We start from the raw sequence: 22,194 nt of genomic DNA, 5'->3' as shown, positions 1-22,194 counted from the left end.
GGTAGGGGGCGGGGCATCTCGCTGTAGAGAGCCTTACAGGTAGGGGGCGGGCATCTCGCTGTAGATAGCCTTACAGGTAGGGGGCGGGGCATCCGCTGTAGAGCGCCTTACAGGTAGGGGGCGGGCATCTCGCTGTAGAGAGCCTTACAGGTAGGGGCGGAGCATCTCGCTGTAGATAGCCTTACAGGTAGGGGGCGGGGCATCTCAGGTAGGGGGCGGGGCATCTCGCCTTAGATAGCCTTACAGGTAGGGGGCGGGGCATCTCGCCTTAGATAGCCTTACAGGTAGGGGGCGGGGCATCTCGCTGTAGATAGCCTTACAGGTAGGGGCGGGGCATCTCGCTGTAGAGCGCCTTACAGGTAGGGGGCGGGGCATCTCGCCTTAGATAGGCTTACAGGTAGGGGGCGGGCATCTCGCTGTAGAGAGCCTTACAGGTAGAGGGCGGGGCATCTCGCTGTAGATAGCCTTACAGGTAGGGGGCGGGGCATCTCGCTTAAGAGAGCCTTACAGGTAGGGGCGGGGCATCTCAGGTAGGGGTCGGGGCATCTCGCCTTAGATAGCCTTACAGGTAGGGGGCGGGGCATCTCGCCTTAGATAGCCTTACAGGTAGGGGCGGGGCATCTCGCTGTAGATAGCCTTACAGGTAGGGGGCGGGGCATCTCAGCTGTAGAGAGCCTTACAGGTAGGGGGCGGGGCATCTCGCTGTAGAGCGCCTTACAGGTAGGGGGCGGGCATCTCGCTGTAGAGAGCCTTACAGGTAGGGGGCGGGGCATCTCAGGTAGGGGGCGGGGCATCTCGCCTTAGATAGCCTTACAGGTAGGGGGCGGGGCATCTCGCCTTAGATAGCCTTACAGGTAGGGGGCGGGGCATCTCGCTGTAGATAGCCTTACAGGTAGGGGGCGGGGCATCTCGCCTTAGATAGCCTTACAGGTAGGGGGCGGGGCATCTCACTGTAGAGAGCCTTACAGGTAGGGGGGCGGGGCATCTCGCTGTAGAGAGCCTTACAGTTAGGGGGCGGGCATCTCGCTGTAGATAGCCTTACAGGTAGGGGCGGGGCATCTCGCTGTAGAGAGCCTTACAGGTAGGGGCGGGGCATCTCGCTGTAGAGAGCCTTACAGGTAGGGGGGCGGGGCATCTCGCTGTAGAGAGCCTTACAGGTAGGGGGCGGGGCATCTCGCTGTAGAGAGCCTTACAGGTAGGGGGCGGGGCATCTCGCTGTAGATATCCTTACAGGTAGGGGGCGGGGCATCTCGCTGTAGATAGCCTTACAGGTAGGGGGCGGGGCATCTCGCTGTAGATATCCTTACAGGTAGGGGGCGGGGCATCTCGCTGTAGAGAGCCTTACAGGTAGGGGGCGGGGCATCTCGCTGTAGAGAGCCTTACAGGTAGGGGGCGGGCATCTCGCTGTAGAGAGCCTTACAGGTAGGGGGCGGGGCATCTCGCTGTAGATAGCCTTACAGCGAGGGGGTGAAGTAATTGAGAATCAAACCCCGTACCTTCCGCCAAAAGTAGCTATCCAGCCCCGCCACAACACAAACACTACACATACTATTCTTTAGAGAACTTAATGGTAATCTAACATAGTTGAATGTTTTTTTCCAGCATTTCAACGGTTTATAATCTCATTGCCGTGGACACAAATGACATCACTACGGCAAAAAGAGATGTTTACCCAAGCTGTTCTGCCAACCAAGCGTGAAGCACAATATCAGGTGTGCTGTGACGCACTGTGATAGACGTGTTGATTCACCCGCGCAGTTATCACATTATAAACATGTGGGGTATATTTAGTTTGTTTGGTTTCATCTTGAGAGTGCGAGATGCACTAGTATCCCATTCAACTGATTGAATCCATTCAATAAGGCTCTCTCCATTTGGATTCTACTTATTTTTCTAACCAGTATAATATACTATTGTATAGATAGTATCAGATAAGATGCAAAGCGAATCAACGATTTGCAAAAAGCAATACAAATTTGTACGAAAATGTCACGTCAAAACTATTTCGGCCAAACTAGAATAAATGGTATTTTCAATAAGAGTTGTGCCTGTGAAACAGACGGACTCAGGCTCAAACTATAGCATAAAGTGGAGAAGGGCTTTGGCTGTGTCCTTTCACTGAAAAAGCCTCCATGTTTTTAGAGGATTCTTTATATAGAATCTATAGAATATATAGAGAATTTGGATTATGAAGTGGATGTTCATTAATATATCCATGTTCAGAGAAATTAGTTTTCAAGGTTGAATACCTGTTCGATAACTAAAAGTAGCCATGAGCCAGTTGGTTTTGAAAGCTGTTACAATACATCTGCACATCGTTAAATTAACAAAAGCAACCGACATCCCTCGCCGAAGTGCAAGTAAACAGTGGCTAGCACAGGATTCTACCAGAAGGATGATCAGAACATACATCGATAGCTGGAATTATAGGTCTCGGAATGTAGTTTACCACTATGGATACAATAGTGGGACTGTGCGTTGAGAAATGTAGATAGCCCCTTACCTTCGCCATGTCCTACCTCACGCACACAGAGCCTTGAAGAAGACAGCTGATTGGTTAAACTGATAGCCGCTGGCTGGGGCTGTAAAGACATCGACCTTGGTATGATTACAATTAATGTCTCTATTTCTCAGAACGGAAATTGCTTCCTATGTACACTCACATTCAGCTCCATGATTTGTAATAATTTATTGACGTGGGAAAATAATCTTATACCATGATGTACTTAATGTGGTCACATGTGGATGTTAACTGTAATATTGGGAATTCGCTTTTAGTGGCAATAGACACAAAACGGGTTAAGCCTTAACAGGAAGACATCATTTAATCTATAGAAACTAAGTACCTTATAAATGACCATATCAATGATTTGTCTTGTTTATTTAATGACAAAGCTGTCTGGAATCGAGACCTCTTATTGGTGCAGCCACTTTGTGAACAGCCAATAGGGGGCTCGCGGTGGTTGGTCCAGAAGGACTCTCGGAAAGCGGTGTCTTCACTCGTCACACAAAGCGAACACAGCTTCATCCTGCGCTTCAATCTCACCGTCTAGCTCATGTCCACATTATATATTTTGTTATTAAAGATACATATTTTTCTACCATTGACTACTTCAAGGAGGCCATTCAAAGCCCCCCTTCCTTCGTTTCTGCTGCTTATGTGAACATCTTGGGCCGCCGCAGATATGAAGGCCTCATAGCGCTTGTGTTCCGACCAATGGGTGACGTCCCTGACACTACGGCCATCGTTCTCATAGTGTATGTCGGGACTTTTGAATTAAACTTTGACTAAGACTAACACAAGCTACCAGGCATATTAATTATATGGTTAGGTGCAAAATATAACAATATTTTCTTGTAATTGTAGTTCGTAGTACAATGTTTAAAAAATCTGATGCAGCCACAAATAGGGCTCGCAATACATTTTAGAGCAACAATCACAGGAAATGCTACATTGCAATATCGTTTAATAATGCTTTGTGAACTGTCAATTAGCTTTAACACTGTTAAACCCCTCTTCTCCTCTGTACTGTATTACATTACCGCAGCACAGTCGCCACCATTCATTATTCTACAACAATAAACGCATTAAATCGAATCAGGTTAAATTGTGCAGCCCCTTAACGCAGTCCCACTCTCCCAGGTTTGGGGGTCCACAGTGAGCCATCACTCAATACCCTGCCCTCAATGCACTGGAAAGACCCCCCAAACCCAGGAGGTGGATGAACTCAGAAAGGAGAAGAGGCCCCCCCCAACACAAGTTCTCCTCATTAAATGATGATAATTTAGCGCTGCTATAAACTCAGCCTCTGCTTCTTTGCCAGCACTCCTTAAAAGAGAAATAGATGAAACCGATCGAATATCTGGGCAAAATATATCCATAAAATAAACATAACCTCAGTGCACATATTTTCCTCCGTAAACGACTCATGAAATGTTAAAATGTCGAAGGGAAGATTTAGAAGCCATTCCAAGGACTTGACAACACAGAAAGAAGAGCGAGAGTGAGTGAGAGAGAGAGAGAGAGAGAGAGAGAGAGAGAGAGAGAGAGAGAGAGAGAGAGAGAGAGAGAGAGAGAGAGCGCGAGAGAGAGAGAGAGAGAGAGAGAGAGAGAGAGAGAGAGAGAGAGGGAGAGAGAGAGAGAGAGAGAGAGGGGAGACAGAGCGAGAGAGAGAGACAGAGAGACAGAGAGAGAGAGAGAGAGAGAGAGAGAGAGAGAGAGAGAGAGAGAGAGAGCAAGAGAGAGAGAGAGAGAGAGAGAGAGAGAGAGAGAGGGGAGACAGAGAGCGAGAGCGAGAGAGAGAGAGGGGGAGACAGAGAGCGAGAGCGAGAGAGAGAGAGACAGAGAGAGAGAGAGCGTCCAGCAGTGGAGACCTCTCTGAAACCACTCTGGTTTATCCCCTTGATTCAGCGGGTCTGGGCGTGGCGGTGGGACCCGATCGAGGCGAGAGCTCGCTCATGGGAGACTGAACACTTTCTAACTCCTCTGGAGTGTGTTTAGAGCCCAGCCCTCAGGCCAATCACACACACACACACACACACACACACACACACACACACACACACACACACACACACACACACACACACACACACACACACACACACACACACACACACACACACACACACACACACACACACACACACACACCTCTCGTTATGCTTGCTGTAGAATACAAACACCTGAAATTAACCCGAGCTCAGCCATTCACGCACAAGCTCACAGTGTAAGTGTCTGATATGAACTGGAAAAACAGATTAACTGGGGTGGTGTTGTTTGTTTTTCTAACAACAGCAGGTTAACAAAGATAATTTGAGCAACAAAAGAAGCCAAGCTCCAGTCTGTCAGTGCTGTATGTGCTACGCTCAGCGTGGCAGACAATGTGCTAGCTTCTGCTTTAGCACCTTGGGGACAGACTGCAGAGCACCGAAACACACATTGCCATTGCGAGAATCTATCTTTTCACTTGAGCAAGCAGCCCGAGCCTGGGAGACAACCCTCGGTAGAGTAGTAATTATGTTCCCTGAGTAGCTAGCGACGAGCGGAAGAGCCGCCCGAGCCATCAACCGACAATTATTTAGCTAAAACAATTGAGAAAAATCTTTACAGTTGGTTAACGTCCATGTCCAATCAACAGCTTACGGTAACTCATTAAATCACAGGTGCCGTATTTGCCTTTCTTGCTATATGAGGTCAGAGTTCGGTATTTATGCATACTGCGATGTGTAACTGTGGCACGAGTCAGAATGGAGGAATGTGTGTGGAATGGAAATGTCCTCTCCACTGAGCATTCTGCATCGAGCATTACATATCTGGATAAAATGGTTTGATGCAATGTGTTGAAATAGGGCTTAATACAATTAGTACACAGTGAGCATATGGTATTTAGTTTCAACATGGCTGTGGTCGTGCTAGGAGTCGCACATTATTAATGCTTTTCAATCCCCCCCTCTGCCTAGTCTTCCACGTCACTTCGACTCAGAGCAAAAGGACGATCATTATTTATTTCCATTTAGAATTTTTTCATCCACTTGGTTAATTACATTTGTGAAAAGTCACGATATACTTTGAAAAAGACGAAAAACCGAAGTTCATTAAAACGTGAACGTGCCCCTTTTGAGCCGATACAGGTGTGTGTGTAATAACCACCAAAAAAGACACAACACAAACTGAAATAAAGAAATAACCCCAAAATGAAGAAGATGGGACGGACTTCAAGCCTGTGCGCCGCGTCCAACAAAAGCACAACACTTACACATTTAATAACCCCAATTACCCTTCAAGAGTGCCACCCAGATTGCATTCAACTTGACCTGCAACTGATGGCAGGGGTGGCGGCAATATTATTGCTGCTTGTGTGTTAATTACAGGGCTCCCACGTTCAATGCTTCCCCAAAAGGGCCGCTTATTATTCACAGCCGGTGTATTTAAAGCTCTCAGGGCTGCCGTGTACTGGGGGAGGGTTTGTTCCAAGTGTCGTTTAAAAGATTTGTTAAGCTGGTAACGTGACAAAACGCACACGGTTTACATGAGGCGGGCTGTGGAGGTCGACCGTCTATCAGGGAGGAGGGGGTGGACCAGGCCGTTTGGCGTGCTGCAGTGGATTCGGACAGAGAGGAGGTGGAACACAGAGGCAGCCATCGGAAACGCTGCATTCTCGGATACAACGTATTGGCCCTGTTATCGTTAAGCGTCGTATAGTCGGTGAACAATCTTTGACTCACGTGATTATTGGCGTGAATGACACTGAAGACGTGCTTGGTGACCAGTAAGTGAACGGAGAACACAGAATACAATTATGTGTAAATGCCCTTGCCACGCCTTAAATAGTCGGTGGGCTCTCATGCCGTAGCAGTTAGGCCGTAGCCCTGTCAGCACGCCTAGGCTAGCGTCATAGCGCAGCCTCTCGTCAAAAATGCAATTTTTAAAGGATTAGTGAGTGAAAGGTTAACAGGCTTTAGCACATAAAGAAACCATAAAGTTCTGAGAGTCAGTGTAAATCTAGATGTAGGCTTCCATAATATTCCATAATATTTATGCTATAGGATACTAGACTAATAGAACTAGATCGTTCAATAGAATGTGTACCACAAACCTTTTTATGGAATTAAATTAAATGTATGAAATAATCCCTTATCACATTGATTTTAATTAACCCAACGATTAAAGTAATGATTTCCAACTGAAACCTGACTTTATAATAATAATCACCACCACACTCCAATATGGGAGAGTCAGCCACACATTATTTTAATGTGTGGCTTATTACGTGCTTAGCAGGTGGCGCGGTCCTGGTGCCACAGAGAGAGCTAGCTCCTCCATTAGCACTTAAAGACAAGACGAAGAGCAGCCGATCCAGTGATGTTAATGACCCAAGACTTCCCGTAACATAGCAGCAGGGGGCGGCGTGTGTGAGTGTGTATGCATGCATGTGTATGTGTACGTGTGTGTGTGTGTGTGTGTTTGTATGCGTATGCGTATATGTACTGTATGTGTGTACGTGTATGTGTGTGTATGTTTGTATGTGTATGTGTGTGTATATGTGTGTAGATGTGGATGGGGATGTGTGGGCGTAAGTGTATGTGTTTACATATGTGTGTGTGTGTGTGTGTGGGTGTGTGGGTGTGTGTGTGTGTGTCAGGCACACCTTTACCACTGTGTGGCGTGGTGCGTTTTGCTAAGTTAGTAAGTGACAACTTGCACCATGCATGAGCGAGCACAGGTGTGTGTGTGTGTGTGTGTGTGTGTGTGTGTGTGTGTGTGTGTGTGTGTGTGTGCATGTGTTTGTGTGTGTGTGATTGTGTGCACATGTGTGTGTGCGATGAGGATGTCAGGTCAACGCAACAGTAATTCGTTGTGCGATCATCATCAACTTGCATGTCCGGAGATTGGTTAAATTACCCTCACTTTGCCCATCAATAATATCAATGTCTCTATTTCCTCAATCTGATTGGCCTTTTTTAAATCTCTACATTGCATGACTACATTAGCATCGGCTTCCATCAGGGGCCAATAACCAATGGAGGTGATCGGAACCTTAGGCCCTCACAACCAATGGGTTCCTGGCCTGGTTAACGTCTATACACACATCTGTGTGGCTAGATGTAGCCTGTGTGTGTGTGTGTGTGTGTGTGTGTGTGTGTGTGTGTGTGTGTGTGTGTGTGTGTGTGTGTGTGTCTGTGTGTGTGTGTGTGTGTGTGTGTGTGTGTGTGTGTGTGTGTGTGTGTGTGTGTGTGTGTGTGTGTGTGTATGTCTATTACATATATCGTGGTTCCTGTGTCATTTGAATTCGTGTTAACGAAGGAGAAGATAATCACAAGTGTTTTAGTGCTGCGAGTTGAGCCGTTAAACACGGCGGTAGAAACCAATAGAGAGAGATAGATGGACTTTATTGTTCCCTTGGGGGATTTGCCCTCTGAGTTAAACCCAGCAGGTACTGGGGGGTCAGGTCCAATGCCGGTCTCCAGCGCCGCTGCCTTGTTCAAGGGCACGCGGGTATGGTTACTAATCTAACATCTAACAGCCGTGCGCGTCCTTTGATGTGCGAGGAAACCCGGAGGAAGACGCCATGTGAACACGGAGGGAGAACAGGCCTGCAGGGAGAGATCCTTTGCCGGGTGTGGGCAGGACCGCTAGGCTAGTGGTTAGCCGGTTAGCTCGTACCTAGGAGCTAGTGGTAGTGGTGCAGGCAGGACCGCTAGGCTAGTGGTTAGCCGGTTAGCTCGTACCTAGGAGCTAGTGGTAGTGGTGCAGGTAGGACCGCTAGGCTAGTGGTTAGCCGGTTAGCTCGTACCTAGGAGCTAGTGGCAGTGGTGCAGGCAGGACCACTAGGCTCGTGGTTAGCGTGTTAGCTCATAGCTACTAGTTAGTGTTGGTGGTGCAGGCAGGACCGCTAGGCTCGTGGTTAGCGTGTTAGCTCGTAGCTAGTAGCTAGTGGTGGTGGCTTGGGCAGGACCGCTAGGCTCGTGGTTAGCGTATTAGCTCATAGCTACTAGCTAGTGGTGGTGGTGCAGGCAGGACTACTAGGCTTGTGGTTAGCCGGTTAGCTCGTAGCTAGTAGTGGTGGTTTGGGCAGGACCGCTAGGCTCGTGGTTAGCGTGTTAGCTCATAGCTACTAGCTAGTGGTGGTACTGCAGGCAGGACCACTAGGCTCGTGGTTAGCCGGTTAGCTCTTAGCTAGTGGTGGTGGTACAGGCAGGACCGCTAGGCTCGTGGTTAGCTTGTTAGCTCATAGCTACTAGCTAGTGGTGGTGGTGCAGGCAGGACCGCTAGGCTCGTGGTTGGCGTGTAAGCTCGTAGCTAGTAGCTAGTAGTGGTGGTTTGGGCAGGACCGCGAGGCTCGCGGTTAGTGTGTTAGCTCGTAGCTAGTGGCTGCTCCCAACTGAACAGTTGTGGGTTCAAAGCCCCAATGTCATCAGGCCACCCGCAGCCAGCTTTAAATGTAGGATAACTTTTCCAAAGGAAAACCTTCACCTTCCAAACTTAAACTTTGACGGCCATTAAGCGGCAACTCTCCGGAACATTCTGCCAGGGCTCGGCTCCATGATGTGGAGTCTGTGTGTTTGTGTCTGTGCGTTTGTGCGTGCATGTGTGTGTGTGCGTGCGTGCGCGCGTGTGTGTGTGTGTGTGACTGTGTGTGTGTGTGTCTGTGTGTGTGCGTGTGTTAGTCTGTGTGTGTGTGTGTGTGTGTGTGTGCGTGCGTGTGCGTGTGTTAGTCTGTGGGTCCGTGTGTCTGTGTGTGTGTATCTATGTGTGCGTGCGTGTGTGTGTGTCTGTGTTAGTCTGTGTGTGTGCGTGTGTCTGTGTGTGTGTATCTATGTGTGCGTGCGTGTGTGTGTGTCTGTGTTAGTCTGTGTGTGTGCGTGTGTCTGTGCCTGTGTGTGTGTTAGTCTGTGTGTGTGTGCGTGCGTGTGGACCCCGACTCACCGACGGCGCTGGCTTCCCCCCTCTCGCTGTGCAGACCAGAGTGAAGTTCTGCGCCTGGTAGCGGCTGAAGGGCGCTGGCGTGTTCTCCGCCATCACAGAGATGTTGTTAGGGGGCGCTGGGGGCAAAGGGGGAGGGGTTAGCATCCGCTGTGTTCGTCAACACCTCAAGAAGCTCGAAGGCTTTCTTAAAGCCACTATGAGATTCAAATTGACCACTTCATCCTTTCAACAATTTTGCCAATCATTCAACATCCGCTACAATCATAAAAAAGTTGTGTTGATTTTTTTTTGCTTCTCAGCTGATGAGGAACGAAGCCAGCTGAACCGACCAATAGGAGGACAACATCCTCCCCCCACCATCACATAACGAACCCTGCAATGGGATTGGCTGGCCACCTGAGCCACGCCACACGTGTGTGTGTGTGTGTGTGTGTGTGTGTGTGTGTGTGTGTGTGTGTGTGTTTCTCCACAGGGGAGCCACGTTTCTCCGTGGCAACAGCGTCCTTGAGCAACGCAGCTCAATACCCCCTCCTCAACAGCCCCCCCCCCCCCCCCCTGCCCGGTGACCTCACCTGGGGGGCGCTGGAGGTGTTCGCTGTGCAGGTGAGCGGCCCCCAACCACAGCCCCCCCCAGAGTGAAGCCCAACAACCTTATAAACGGAAGTCAAGGCTCCCATTTTAGGTGGACTAAAGAAAGAAACAACATCAAGAACACATCTACATCAAAAGAGCTCATGTGGGTCCTGGGGGTGTGACTGATTGATTGGGGTCATGTGTGCCCAGGGCCCGGGGCTCTGCTGGTGTGAGTCAGAGGGGGGCGCTGAGGAGACGGTCTCATGCATATCATATCGCCAGAGCACAGCTGGAGCTCCTCCCAGAGCCGGCGCCGCGGCGGTGGCAGGGGAGAGAGAACGTCAGAGCGACTTAGAGAGGGAGGGAGGGAGTTAAGGAGGGAGGGAGGGAGTCAGAGAGGGAGGGAGGGAAGGAGAGAGGGAGGGAGTCAGGGAGGGAGGGAGTCAGAGAGGGAGGGAGGGAAGGAGAGAGGGAGGGAGTCAGGGAGGGAGGGAGTCAAGGAGAGAGGGAGAGGAGAGAGAGTAAGTGAATGTAGAGGACGGGAGAGAGAGAGGGAGAGAGGGAGGGAGGGAGGGAGAGATTCAGGGAATGGAGAGGAACAGGTGAAGGGAGAGCAACACCCAGAGCACCAAAGAGGGTGATGTGATGAACAGTAAGTGGCGCTCACATCCCTCACAGATCTTCATGTCACCAAAGAGCAGCTCAGCCGTCCCTGCGGGCGCCCGCTGACCACCGGCTGGGCTGATCTCCCGCTTTAAAAAGCCTTGATGGACGACGGGCGATTGAACGGCGAAAGCTCCGAGGGCGATCGGGAGCCGCCCTCCCTCTCAGCGACACGGACACTCGTCACAACATGACATGAAAGGCTGGGAGACGTGGAGGACTTCATATCTGCCGCCCGCCGCTTCCACCGCCGTGATATCCCGGCACCACGGGTGTTCGCTGAATATTCCATCCGCCACGATATCAAATGAAGCATTTCCTGTGATTTCCCCCCGTTCTCTTTCCTTATTCATATTCAGCAAAGTGGAAGCAGAATATTGCCTCATTAGCCCATCTGGTTGGAGATCTTTATTAAAATGTGGAAACCATTTATTGTGACATCAGGGCCGGCGGTTGGTTTGAGGACTGCTGGTCCCTCGACGGGTCTTCGTGTTCCGGTAAGACCGCCCCTTCCCATTGGGTTATTCAGAAGATGCTTTACCACATGGACCGACACTGGGTTGATGTACGGGTCGTCCCAGGAGCTATGGAGGAGAGAACGACTCAGCGAGGCTAACAGACAGCGTCCAATGGGGTAGGAACCCAGAGCCTCATGGCTAACAGGTCAAACATCCCCAACCACTACAATACCGTCCCAGAGACTCTGGAGTGTGTTCTGTGTGCAGAGTTCAGAATAACAGAGGCAGAGACAACTCAGTGGAGATAAGGAGAGAGAGAGAGAGAGAGAGAGAGAGAGAGAGAGAGAGAGAGAGAGAGAGAGAGGGAGAGAGAGAGAGGGGGAGAGAGAGAGAGAGAGAGAGAGAGAGAGAGAGAGAGAGAGGGGGAGAGAGAGGGAGAGAGAGAGAGAGAGAGAGAGAGAGAGAGAGAGAGAGAGAGAGAGAGAGAGAGAGGGAGAGAGAGGGAGAGGGGGAGAGAGAGAGAGAGAGAGAGAGAGAGAGAGAGAGAGAGAGAGAGAGAGAGAGAGAGACAGCAGGGGACGGAGAGGCACTAGAGTTTGAAAGAGGGAGAAGCACAAAGCCACAGCGGGGGGAGGGGGGAGTTGTGTTCGTAATTCACGCGGCTGGAAGGTGGATAACATAACGAGGGGGTGGGAGGGGGGGAACCTTTCACCTAGGTCGTTTTTATGTCTAAATCCACCGGTGGTTTTTAACAGAGAGGCCACAGCGGGGGAGGAGGGGGGGGAGGGGGGGGGAGGAGGACGGGGGAGGAGGGGGGAGGAGAGAGGAGGAGGCGGGGGAGGAGGAGGGGGGGAGACGGGGAGGGGGAGGGGGGGGGGGCGGGGGAGGAGGGGGGAGGAGAGGGGAGGGCGGGGGAGGATGGGGGAGAGGGCAGAGGTATGGCGGGGCAGTGTGCTGTCTGCTCCCAGTTTCCACACCTCTTAATTGCTTATTGATGGGCTTCATGTGGATGTGAATTAACCTCAGGACACTCCATTAGCTCGTCGACAGGGGCCTGTCTACACTTGGCATTTGATAAGCTGTCAGAGGTGCCTGTACTCCCCCCCCCCCCCCCCCCCTAATCCCCCGGGTCGATGGAGGCGAGGAGCACCCCCATGTGTTTAAGCGACGGTGTGTGCTTTGCATTAACCGATATGCAAAGCACACACCTCTGCTATCTGTCCCACGCTGCGGGACCTGTCCGACAGAGCTCCCTATGACGGGATCCCTCCGTCCCTCAGACTCAGAGCAGGGGGGTCTGCAGAGCGAGATGTTGAAGCGGCGTGGTGCATGTGTTAGCTTTCACTAATATTCAGAATGAACTCACACTAAATTAAACACAGACCTTCCTTGTTGTGAATAGATTTTTGGGGCGGGGGGGGTTCTATAAAACTGAATTCGACATCATTGCCATGCAATGCAGAGCAGTAGAACCAGAAGGTTGGTCCTGGGCGTACAATATTCAAACTTAACTCACACTCGAAGATAAATACAGACTTTGTGGGTAATTTCATTATTTGATTCCATAAAACCACATTTTTTATGTCACTCGATTTTGACCATGGCTGCCGTTCAACTAGTATGCCTCCCTTCCGTCTGGAAAGACCTCTCTGAAGATGCTTCATCTAGCCCGGAAGAATATTGTTATGGATTATGATCCATTTTACAACACCATTGACCATAAATGTTATGTGTTTACGAGAGTTTTCACTGTAGACAGCAAAGATGTCTCTATTACTGTACAATGACAAATACTTTATTGAGACTAATCCATTCTTGTGAAACTTGCAAGCGTTACATAAAAGTTAGCTTGGCAAGCTCAGATGCTAGTTTTTCTTGCTAGCAATTCTTTGCCAATTCTCTGCATCGTAAATAGTTTGGAAGTGTGCGCTTCGAATTCAATATGAATAACATCAAAAAATAGAAATTATGTAAGCTTCCTCAGTGGCATAATTGTGTGTCCATTTTAGACACACAATTATACCACTGAGGAAGCTTCCATAATTTCGGGAAATAGATGGGATTTTGAAACGGCTTTAAATTACTATTCAAGTCCAAACTGATTGGAATACCTATTTTATGTATCTTACAACTCTGATAACTCTGTAGATGCCTCAACCTCCAAGTGTTTGTTCCATCCCAGTCTTTTAGTTTCTCTCTAGCGTTTAGTGTTCAGACTCGGGGTTGTCTGCTTCTCCGAGCGAGCTGTGGTGAGGCGTGCATACAAATCAGCCTCCCTCCACAAAAAAACAACAGCAAGCAAATGTCCTCTTGACGAGGCGTCTGGCGTGTTATTGCTGGAGTTCTGGATCTAAACAGGAGTCTTCAACCGATAAAATGCTCAGCCGTCAACTTTCCTCGGCAGTGTGAATGGAGCCCAGCAGTCCTTAGAGAAACATCCAAGGCAACCCAACTTCTACATAAAAGAGGGGAAATGTCGATATATTCACTGGGGCTGGCGGTGTCTAAGAGTCGAAGTACAGGTGTAAAGAGACCTGTACTTTGGGAACATTTGTCTTTATGTGACTGGAATTGAATGGCAGAGAATGAACGTTGTACCCGAATGTCCTTGTTTAAAGAATAGCCTTGAATTATTCGATATTAAATAACCCTGAATAACGAGAGAAACGTGAATCATACCACCAAATGAAGACATAACATGATCTCTCCTAGCAGAGATACGCAGAGATATATTTTCCTTCTCTGCCGTCCTCTCTGGCAGTGACCCTTACTCTGTGTTTTTTTTTACGCCGGGCTACAGGTACTTCCTGCCTTCCTCTAACTGGATCACAAAGAGATGGCAGCTGCGTCATCTTCCATTATTTTCCGTTGCTTAGCCTTTGAGCCGTTATTTAGGAGCACATTGAAGAGTTCATCTCCAGGGGGTGAGCCTTCATTACATTTCCATATTTCAAGAGCTGAAGACAGCCTCTCCAGGTCTCCCCTGGAATGCAACAGGCGCCTTGGGATCCTGCTTGGTTCCCGGGTTTAATGTTCGTACAGCCGGGAGGGGGGGAGGGAGGGAGGGTGGATGAGGGGTGGTGGTGTTAGAGAGGGGGGCAGTTCTCCAAAGAAGAGTGCCAAGGTCATCCTAGTCTTTCTTTCTCCGGCTGTAATTCAGTGAAAAAAGAATTTGATAGAGCAGAACTTTTTTGATTGTGTGCCCAAGGGTCCGGGAGCAATCAGTGTGGACTCTGAATGGGTTTCCGTTGCACTAAACGGTCGGTGAAGGATGGTGTCCACTGCCTCATTGTGATCCTATCAAAAGCCATTCAAGGGGGGATTTTGCTTGACAAATAATCCCTCTGAGTGACAGCATTACAATCATGTCCAGAACAATGAGGCGGCTTTGACACTGACGGACAAACTTTGGCGATTCATCCGCCGTCTGGTCGAGTGAAGGCGACATGGTGCCACAGCTGAACCAAAGTACTTTCATTTGCTTTTGAATGAGAATATGAATACAAACGCCTCATTGTGAGAGCGTGACGCAAATTATCACAGACAACCAAACAGGACACGCAAATCAGCGACACAAAAACCATAGCCTTGCATTCGTCATGTAGAGTTGAAATGGTGTGAAGAGTTGAAATTGAAAGGAGGGGACTCAGGGAAGATATGGTTGTAACCGGGAGCAGCTTATTACGATGACTTTTTGGACCTTCTCCCTTACCATTGAAAGGACCCACACCTGTCCTTGCACTGTGTGCACGATGTATAACTTGAAGGCAATTCCAGAGAAAAAAAGCGATTGGAAAACGACACATTAGTGTAATCGTTTTGCCTGGGTTTTTTAAATTGGAAAGAGCTCATGATTATCTGCTATTGCTACCGCTTTCTCCATTTACTGCATATTATCTTTACTGCATGGCTAGACATTTCTGTGTCACATGTCCCATGTGTGTTGATATGCAACAGAAAGAGCTCCAAAGCTACACTCCAGAGCTCCCATTCTCTTGTCTGTTTTCAAGCATTCAGGAAATTATTCTTCAGCTACTATGGCTAAGGGAGAAAATACACATCTTTTTCACATCCAAGATCAATGCGTTGCTCCCTCGCAGGGCTGTGTTCATACTTCACAGTGCTGGGTGCATTGATCTCTCTCTTTTTTATTGTTTTAAGTTGCTTGTTTTTGCACATCTCAAAGAAGAACTCGATGAGTCACAGCAGACTCTCAGGGTTCATATCGACACCTGAACCTCGCTTCGCCCGGCACCCGTCCTTCCCTATTATACAATGCCTTGGCTCAAGTCTGGTTTCCTCTGTTGTTACCGTATCTCCCTGTTTACCAGTGAGAACCAGATACAGAGGCGCAACAGACATCACCGAGAGTAAAAGGACCGGCCCATCCAGACCACTTTAAAGTCCAAATTCACTAAACTCACTAAATGTGTTTTTAGTGACTCTTTCATTCGGTTGTTTCTATGAACTGTGGGTTTGGTTTCAGTTTATCAGTCAGGAGGACAGTAATATTGACGTGTAATTATAATGTTGGCATCCGACCATAATAAAAGCGTTTATGGAGCCAGAGCTTGGCGACTCTGTAATAGGCTCAGACCGGAGGCTAGCGCTGTATATCCAAGGTTGCCATTTTAGAGAATACCATCACACACACAAGTACGCTCCAATATAAATGTCATGTTATGAAATATTCCCTCGTATAGATTCACATATATATTCTGTGTGGATTAATGATCCATTGAGTGAAGAGGTGAGTCTAAGTGTGATGGGATTCAGCCAACCAGCTTCCGCCAGGGACTGAGAAGAGCATTTCCAATCAGACGGCCTCAGAGTAAGATAAAATAAAATAAAATAAAATAGAACAAAACACCCAGCGTTAAGACGCTCCGAAACAAGTTCTGGCAAGAGTTCCTCAGCGGTAGTCCTAAGTCTTCCCGCCTTTTCAAACATTCCAGTCCCGGCGCCAAGCGAACACCAGCCAGATAAAAGACGACAAAATGCTTTTTAATCACTTTCCCATTGTGCCGCGCATTTGCATTTCCAGCGCGCCTGTTCTGTTCATCTGCACGGGTTATTATGGGCTGTCAGCTCGCATCGTGTCCTAGTGCCGCCGCCGAGCGGCTGCCCCGGGCCAGGGCGGCTCCGCTGGCTGTCAACAGGGGGAGGGGGGGGAGAGGAGGAGAGGGGAGAGAGGGGAGCGAGGGGGAGAGGGGAGAGAGGGGGAGGAGGGGGAGAGAGAGGGGGAGGAGGGGGAGAGAGGGGCAGAGGGGAGAGAGAGGGGGAGGAGGGGGAGAGGGGGAGAAAGGGGGAGAGAGGGGAGAGAGAGGGGGAGATAGGGGGAGAGGGGAGAGAGAGGGGGAGGAGGGGGAGAGGGGAGAGAGGGGGTAACAAAAGCTTATGTCATATCGAACACGTTTGCTGGTTCGGGAGCCCATTAATCATAGAAGTGTTGTTGAAAAACAAAAGCCCACTCTCACAGCCCACTGCAGCCTGTGCCTGTATTCTGAAAAATGTGTGTGTGTGTGTGTGTGTGTGTGTGTCTGCACGGATGTGTACATTTACGTGTGTGTGTGGAGGCATTTGTGGGTAGCCATGCACACAAGTGTGTACGTGTGATTGTGTGTGAAGCTGTGCCCTGATGCATGCTTTTGTGTGTGTGTCCTGTGTGTGTGTGTGTGTGTGTGTGTGTGTGTGTGTGTGTGTGTGTGTGTGTGTGTGTGTGTGTGTGTGTGTGTGTGTGTGTGTGTGTGTACGTGTGTGTGTGTATTTGTGGTCGTTAAGCTATTAACTTTATAATTCAGTCAACTGAAGGCTGCTGTTGCTGCCCGCATGCGGTATACATAATCCATTCTGCTGGCGGGGGCAAAGAGCAGGAGAAGAACTGCTATTGTCTCCGCTGCGTGTGGCTCCACCGACGCGGTGCGGCGCTGACACGCCTCATTGTCCCGACGCTGGCCAGGCGCCGTCATTAAAACGGACTTCACACAATAGACTCGGCCGCCGGCCATTGTCCCGCCGTCCGGCGGACGCTCTCAGCCGACGGTGTACCCGCAGTGGATCCGTACCCACGTCGTTAAAGGGCCCCCGTGGGACCACCCGGTGGGATGTCGATTAGCCGAAAACAAACCCTAAAGCGACGCCATCATCTAGTGGGCGTGTCCGCCCGGACGTCTGACGGACAGGCGGATCAGCCTACCGGCCGGTGCGCTCCCCAGGCAGGTAGAGGCAGGTGGCTCCAGGAATGCTGACAGGTAAGGCCGCGTACGTCAGGGAGCCAACCCCAGAACCCCCCCCTCCGCCTGGGGAGCGGCGCACACCGCAGCACCACGCGGTCGTGCCCCCGATAGTTAATCCTGTCCGTGCCGGGGACACCGGGCTCCGGTGCCGGGGGCCTTCTGGGGACTCACAGGAAATGGGAGTCACAGGGGTGGGGTTCTGGGGGCCGCTGAGCCCCTCCCAGGCCGGGGGGGGGACGTGTCTGTAATGAGGACAAGGGGGACGGTGACTGGAGCCCCATCACAGCCAGGCTGGGCAGAGACAAATGGGACAAAGCGTTCTGTGTGAGTGTGCGTTCTTGTGTGTTTTTCACTTCTCTGAAACTAAGACAGACAGCGGCAGACAAAGTCGGCTCAGGGTCCAAAATGGTGACTGGCACCTTCATCCCAGAAGTCCACCTCCATTCAGTTTGACGTGGGGCCGAGGGGGCTGTGTGTGTGTGTGTGTGTGTGTGTGTGTGTGTGTGTGTGTGTGTGTGTGTGTGTGTGTGTGTGTGTGTAAGGAGAATGTGTGTCCAGGTATGCACTTACATTTGTGCGCCAGTGTGCGTGAAGGGTGAGTGTGCAGGTATGAGTGTGTGAATGTGAGTTTGTGTCTGCACGTATTCAAGTGCGTTTGAGTGCGCACGTGTGTGTGTATGTGTGTGTGTGTGTGTGTATGTGCAGTCGTAGGTGTGTGTGTGTGTGTGCGTCGTTGTGCCAGGGTGTGAGTGTGTTGGGCGGCCGGGTGATTCAGAGGCAGGGCCCTTTAAGACTCCCCTGTGTCTCTGTGCCAAAGATAAATTGTTCCATCAAAGTGGCTGTAAAGCCTGCTTCTGACCAATTCTTTATGACACCTAATTTACAGAGCATGGGGGGGGGGCACCTGGGAGTGTGTGTGAGAGAGAGAGAGAGAGAGAAAGGGTTTTACGTTTGCAGGAGAGTCAGAGAGTGAGAGGGAGTGCACAACAGCCTCCTCCAGGGTGCGATCATGTGTCTATGTGTGTGAGAGTCATTAAGCCGTTGTTTATGCATACATGTGCTTGTGTGTGTGTGTGTGCGCGTGTGTGTGCATGCATTGGCTTGTGTTTGTGTGTGTGTGCGTGTGTGTATGCGTGTGCACCTGTGTGGGTGCACTGCAGGCAGCTGTGTGTGCCTGTGTGCGTGTGTGTTTGTGTGCGAGTGCGCCTCTGTGTGTGTTTGTGCGGGTGTGTGTGTGTGTGTGTGCGTGTATGTGAATGTGAGTGTGTGTGTGTGTTCCCGTGTCTTGATGCCTGTCTATAGGTGGCGGCGGCCGACGGTATATTTAAGGCTGTAAAAGTTTACGAGGCCACCGAGAGTCGGCTGAGGTAGACGAGAATTCATCATTCAATCTTCTGTTTGGCCTCAGAGCATGGAATTAATCCCCACTGAAATCACTGGCCCAGTGTACTCCAGCTACACACACCCAGGTGCACACACGCAAACACAGACACACACACACGCATAGACAGACACCAGCTCACACACACACACACACACATTGGCCACAAGCCTGCCCCACTGCCAATGAGAATGTGACACAGTCAGGGACACAACTAAAGAATCCATGTATCAACGTGACGGCTCAAAAAGTTGATGGGCCGGTTACCACGGAGACGATACATATTACAGGACGGAGCTTCAAAAACACGGAGGATGCAGAAAAGCTTCCGAACGAAAAGGTGAAAACTGAGTATGTAGTCAGTTGTCCAGGAAAGAATTCGCTGGTCGGCATTATGAAGACAGAGACAACAATAACAAATATGCTGGGGTTTTGCGATTATGATGCATGATTTATAAGACCCCTAATGTTACTCTGAAATCCTGACAGCATTTTGGAGCCTCCTGTGTGCGCTGGTGGAAATGTTATCGGCTGCCAGATCCGTCTTAAATTGAAATGTTCTCTTGTCAAAGACGGAAGCGCTTCTGTTGAAATTCATCCTGAATAACGTGCTCCTTTTCAAATTCTCAATCAGGCTCGGATGCTGATCTGAAAACATTCATAGTATAATGAGGGTTTGACATAATAATCTGATCAATATAAATATTCAGTCCATATCCAGTCATTGACACCGCCGTAAATAGCATAGGAAAACAGGGGCTGGGGTAGGAAATGTAGATGATCTTCATGTTCACTGTGAGTGTGTGAATGTGAGTTTGTGTCTGCACGTATTCAAGTGCGATTGAGTGCGACTGTTGATCTGATCTTAAATATATTGCACTTTCTATTTTACTCATTTCTTTGCATATGTTTTCTTTTACTTATCTATTATTTTATTTTATTGTATGACAATGTTTATATGTGAAGCACTTTGAGTCTGCCTTGTATGAAAAGTGATATATAAATAAAGTTGCCTTGCCTTGCCTTGCCTTCAATTAATTCTAATATAATCTTTAAAGGCCATCGATGACATTATTTTTAAATAGGATAATGCACTTCTAGTTATGGTTAGCTACGGCAAGGTCCTCAGAGCCTTCATTCATACAATCATGACTCACACTTAATGACATAATGAGGTGGCTGGATAAGCACCGGGTGAGTTATTAACGTCAGTTTAAACCTGTGTGTGCTCGGTCTTCACTGCAGGCCACCTCTCCTGTAAACCTGGTTTCAACTGACCAGGCTGATGTCATTGTCGCTGTGTTGTCCGTGGCGGAGGCGGTCCGTCCCTCAGGTGGAGGGGGGGGGGGGGCGTGTGGCTCTGAGACGTGTCCGCCGGCTGCTGTTCGCACTCTCGTCATTCAGACCGTTCTCCGTCGCCGAGCGGACGGGGGACAACGGCCCTCCGGTCCGAGCCCGGAACATTCACAAGCCACAAATGGGATTCTTTGTTTATGAAAAAATAATAGACCAAACGGGAAAGTGCAAGCATGAATAATGAAATGAGGGAGGGCTAATGTGAGCCGGTATCCCCGTGGAACCCAGCTGCTGTCATCAGAGAGGGCAGCTGGGGGAGGACCGACTGTCAGCATGGCTCAGAGAACCAGTCCTACAACCCTGCCAGAGCATAACAGCAGTAGAAATCAGGGGTGGCGGGAGGGGGGGGGGTCATTTTATGTAGTGGCTGGGGTGTCGGACCCCCGGCCGAATAGGTAATGGAATTGTTCCGTCGTGTCCTCTGTCTACCCGAATGCATCCATGAGCCGCACGCCCCAACCCCTACCTGCTAATGACATTTGTCTGAATCCATTGTAGTATTCTTCTTATTCATTCTAATAACCAGCCAGCGAATAGAAGTACGAATGCATTTCCGTTGTGTTTGGGCGCACCGTTGATGTATTTTGGTATGGATCATGAATGTTTATATTATGGTGGAACTGTTCATAGAACTCGAGGTCCGGTTCGATACGGTATGTTGGAGGTCAACCCTCCCGACGCAGCTCAACCTCGTGCCGGTTTGCAGGCAGCGGGAATGTTTAGAGGCTTTGCTGTTGGGTTTGTTTTGATAATAATAATAATAATAATAAATGAAATTTATATAGCGCTTAATATGGTACTCTAAGACGCTTTACATATTGCCCTATCAAAACTATGTAAGACAGACTAGGAATTTTTAAACTCGCTTCGGTCAAAAACTATGGAACACATTGGAAATCTTTGGGAAGAAGATAAAGTGTTCTCCCTTAAAATGAACAGGAGCAAGGCTATGTTACCCCGGCAGTCGCCAATGGAAGGCAAATTCTAACCCAGCAAACTACCCTTTTGAACGCACAATTGGGAATTTTAAATTTAAGTCACCTGAATCAGGGTAAAACAAGCAAACGCTAATTTACAAATATCGATGCATCCTTTGATTATGACAATAGTTGAGTAGTCGTTGGGATGGACTGCTTTACGTTGACTAAATAAATCCTTCTAATTCTGTGGACAGCAGCCAGGGACAGCCCTAGTGTCCCCCCTATACATATTTATAACATCCTGAAAAGAGGCTTTATACGACCTGAAAAGAGGCCTTTGCAATATTGAACCACAACCGCCGTGACTCATCTGAAACCTATTTCTGTGGCTCCTTCCTTTACTATTTCAGCTGCGTGCTTGCAAATTGTGTTACCTCGAATCGCTTACCAGCTCATTTCAGAATCTGTTAAAGGAACAAAATGGAGCCAGTTTGTTGAGCTATATTGGCAACAACAGCCGGATGATTCTGGATGACTAAGAGATCATATTTTCTAAATCTGTCACAAAGAAAGAATAGTGTAGCCTTCCTTCTTTTCTCCTCCATTCTGGCGTTCCTTCCTTTGGGTTCTGCCAGTACTGAAGCGACCACATTTCAAACAGGCTACCTCCATCTGGGAGTCTGCAGCTCTCTCCTCCTGTTCCTGGCTGAAATGAAAGTGTTTTCAGAGGCTAGTGCAGAATAACCTCGAGGCCCAGCGCAATCCACCAGCCCGGCCTTCACCTGCCGCCCCGGCCCGCTCACATTATTATACCTTGTTTATTAATCTTTAGGATTTCTTTGTCATTACTTCAGGGCTTGAACTGTAGCTGGGATGTGGTCTATCTTGATTATCTGCTGACTTTGAGCGTTTTGTGCATATTTTGGCCAAATTGTGATATCTAACCTAACTCTATTCTCTTGAGGCTGCTGACTCACTGCGCCCCATTGGCTATATCCTAAGCCAATCAGAGCACTTTTTACCTTCAATAATTGCTATCTGCCCAAGTCATCTAAATGACTCTGGCATTTTGACACTCAATACAAGATGAACCTTAAAATATGACGGGCAATTACGCTATGAGGCTAACGATTTGTATTTCCGTCATATGACAACAGTGCCCTAAGTGGCACATTCA

General features: G+C 49.2%; 1 protein-coding gene across 1 annotated transcript in view; it reads right to left on the bottom strand.

The window, feature by feature from the left end:
* Nucleotides 1–9,397: 9,397 nt before the first annotated feature.
* The window catches only part of LOC132470908 (immunoglobulin superfamily member 21-like), a gene marked incomplete at its 3' end in the record, with an annotated part of 152,660 nt that continues 139,863 nt past the window's right edge, over nt 9,398–22,194 (bottom strand). Inside the window, exon 5 of the mRNA XM_060069837.1 lies at nt 9,398–9,546. Coding sequence (XP_059925820.1) covers nt 9,398–9,546 — 149 coding nt within the window. The remainder of the gene's footprint in view (nt 9,547–22,194) is intronic.

Source organism: Gadus macrocephalus, chromosome 13, assembly GCF_031168955.1.
Source record: "Gadus macrocephalus chromosome 13, ASM3116895v1".
Classification (NCBI taxonomy): Eukaryota; Metazoa; Chordata; class Actinopteri; order Gadiformes; family Gadidae; genus Gadus; species Gadus macrocephalus.
Note: the sequence above shows the minus strand (reverse complement) of the source record. Positions and strands in the feature narration are given on the sequence as shown.